We start from the raw sequence: 2,524 nt of genomic DNA, 5'->3' as shown, positions 1-2,524 counted from the left end.
AACTGTGAGGGAGCGGTATCACCAGGAGAGTCCATCGATGGCCGTGGTGCGCGCCTGAAAGCAGCTGCAGTAATGGTCCGTGGTGCATCCAATGATGCGGCAGTCATGCTGTTTTGGGAAGGTGCTGGTGACGCCCTTGCTCGAGGACTTTCGGGCTGATCAATAGATTGCATCCGGTCCCTCTGAAGGCTGCTGGTTGATCGGCTGCGCATGCCAAACAATGCAGGCGCCTGCGGCCGTTCCAGAGGGCCATTGGCATCGGTAAGGTCCGCGCCTTCACCACTAGAAACACCCTCGTTATCCATTCGCCGTGTGGCAGGTGTGTTGTTTCGAACCCAAAATGCTAAGAAGGGTGAGAGTAAATCATGACTGCATAGCAAGTGCTAACCGGAATCACTGTAATCATAATGATATTCATCCCGGTGTCGTTGACGCCAACTCTCGTGATGTGGACTTGTTGGACTCTCCGGCAGTGTTGGTTCTGGTTCAGCGGGCTGGGATGTTTCCTCTTTCCAAGGATTAACACCAGGTGACGGGGTCTCCGGGTCTCTTCTTGTATAGGGAGCTTGAGATGTTCTCGGAGAAATGTCCCCGGCTGGTATTTCAGGATTGGCAGAATCCGAGACGGTCGGGCTATCTTGCAAGTATGCCAGAGAGGATGGTCGCCCTGCAATCGTCCCCGCGGTAGATAAATGTGTCGCGTCCCGTGAACTCGAATGCGCCGCTGCAATGGGAAACGTAGCGGCAGGTCGGTTTGTTGCAATGCTTGGCAGTTGACCGAATTCAGAGTACCCCGAAGTAGTTGGAGGTAGGCTCATGGGGGTCGGTTGTCGATTAGTACCACCTGTTGACATCCAATCGTTCGTCGCTGAGCTCAGATCTGTTGGAGACGCGAACCCCACACTGGACGGAAGGTGATGAGGCAATTCTGGGCGCTGTGGTGACGTAGGGGAGACGAGCGGTTCCTCCATTGGTTCAGGAACTCCCTTGTGTCGAGGGCTGAATGGCATGCCTTCCGGTTGTTCTGCATCACCGTGAGCCCATTCGTTGGAAGGTATGGCCGCCTTGGTTTCTGCTGCTGTCGGAAGGAAAACAACAGAATTCACACATCGTGCTGCTTCCTCCACAGTTTCGCGAGTCTTATCGAATGCTTCATGAACGATGAGCTGGCTGATAGCAAATACATCAGCACACGCTTACCCGTGTATGGAGCCCGCATCTGCCCAGGAGTAGTGGCTTCGAGAGGGATGTCCTATGCATGCACATGAGAAAGGATATGTATCGGTTGTTGATGATTATACACACCTCTATCAGATCCTTACCAAGCGTTCCAATAATCTGATGATTCGTGAGTTCAAATCAATTCGTCGAATCAATTGACTTACAGTGATCTTCTCTGCAAGTTCAGCAAGGCCACCAAACTTGAGCACCATCACATCCTTAGTTGTACGCCTCTTGAAGTCGAAAACAGCAGGCTCCTCGTTGAAAATATGACCGTCAAGCTGCGCGATCTCCTGCCGGAGACTGGTAAGGAGCTCAGTCTGTTGCGGCAGCTGCTTGTTCTATATGACTTGTCAAACAATAGTATAGATATACCAGCATCAATAGAGCTTACTTCCTGTCCCATTTTACTAAGTTTCTTCTGCGCTACCTCTGCTTTTCCAACGAGGTTGCGTCTCCTCTTCTTGGCGTCATCCAAGGCCTCTTCCCGGGTACGAATACCCTCAAAGGCTACATTCAGTTCATGTATGCCACCCTGTAGCACCCATGCACACCTTGAGCATGGCCCTCATAGCGCCTTCATGTTCAGCAAAACGGCTGAGAGCAATAGACACATGCGAAAGAAGATCTCGTGATCGGGAAAGGATGTCCTACGAGTCGATCGTGAACTGCATTCCCATGCGCAACAGTGAACGTACTCCAAGATCAGCACCCTCGCCGCTTCCCCAGTGCGTTAGTGCTTCATTTACTTTGTCTAGATCACCGACCAGGCGTGTCAGACTGGTTCTTGTCAGTCAGCTGGGGAGCAGTCGCTTCATTCACGCACCTGTTCAGAACCCCCTTCTCGGTGGAAATCCACTCTTGTAGTAAACGAAGGTCCTTGTTGCCTAGTGCGGGAATAGTTGAAGCATGTGCTATCTTTGATTGAATGTTGCTGAATACGCCCAATCTGCTCATAGTGTCCGGACGAGAGTTTCTACACACTGTCAACGCCTTGATTGAAGGTGTGGGGAGGGCGGCTGCACAGCATTACGTCTGCATTAACTGCGGCGAAGACCCTTGAGCGCATGCCAAGGGAGATTTTGACCTCGTGTGCGGCTGTCAGCCTTGTTTACACCATTTCTCCACCGGTCTTTATCCCCTGTTAACCCAAATACATTAGAGTCGTCGAACTGAATAAAGTAAAGCAATTGACGGTTTGGCTCGCCCAATGCCGTCTCGGCACAATATACCACATTTTTGCCATTTAGCCCAGACCACATCGTTCACTAGCAAGCACATGCCTCAGATCCAACCTTTCCCC

At 51.5% G+C, this 2,524-nt stretch overlaps 1 protein-coding gene across 1 annotated transcript; it reads right to left on the bottom strand.

The window, feature by feature from the left end:
* Positions 1-874: 874 nt before the first annotated feature.
* Positions 875-2,178, bottom strand: DACRYDRAFT_92154 (uncharacterized protein; the record flags this gene model as incomplete). The annotated part of the gene is given in 9 exon segments (XM_040777044.1): positions 875-1,075; positions 1,095-1,150; positions 1,201-1,252; positions 1,306-1,338; positions 1,386-1,562; positions 1,616-1,723; positions 1,776-1,871; positions 1,920-2,001; positions 2,048-2,178. 9 exon segments carry the CDS (start codon positions 2,176-2,178, stop codon positions 875-877), a joined length of 936 nt encoding a protein of 311 aa, XP_040623386.1.
* Between the last annotated feature and the right edge of the window lie 346 nt (positions 2,179-2,524).

Source organism: Dacryopinax primogenitus (genome assembly GCF_000292625.1).
Source record: "Dacryopinax primogenitus strain DJM-731 SS1 chromosome Unknown DACRYscaffold_63, whole genome shotgun sequence".
Lineage (NCBI taxonomy): Eukaryota > Fungi > Basidiomycota > Dacrymycetes > Dacrymycetales > Dacrymycetaceae > Dacryopinax > Dacryopinax primogenitus.
This window is presented reverse-complemented; position numbering and strand designations above follow the sequence as displayed.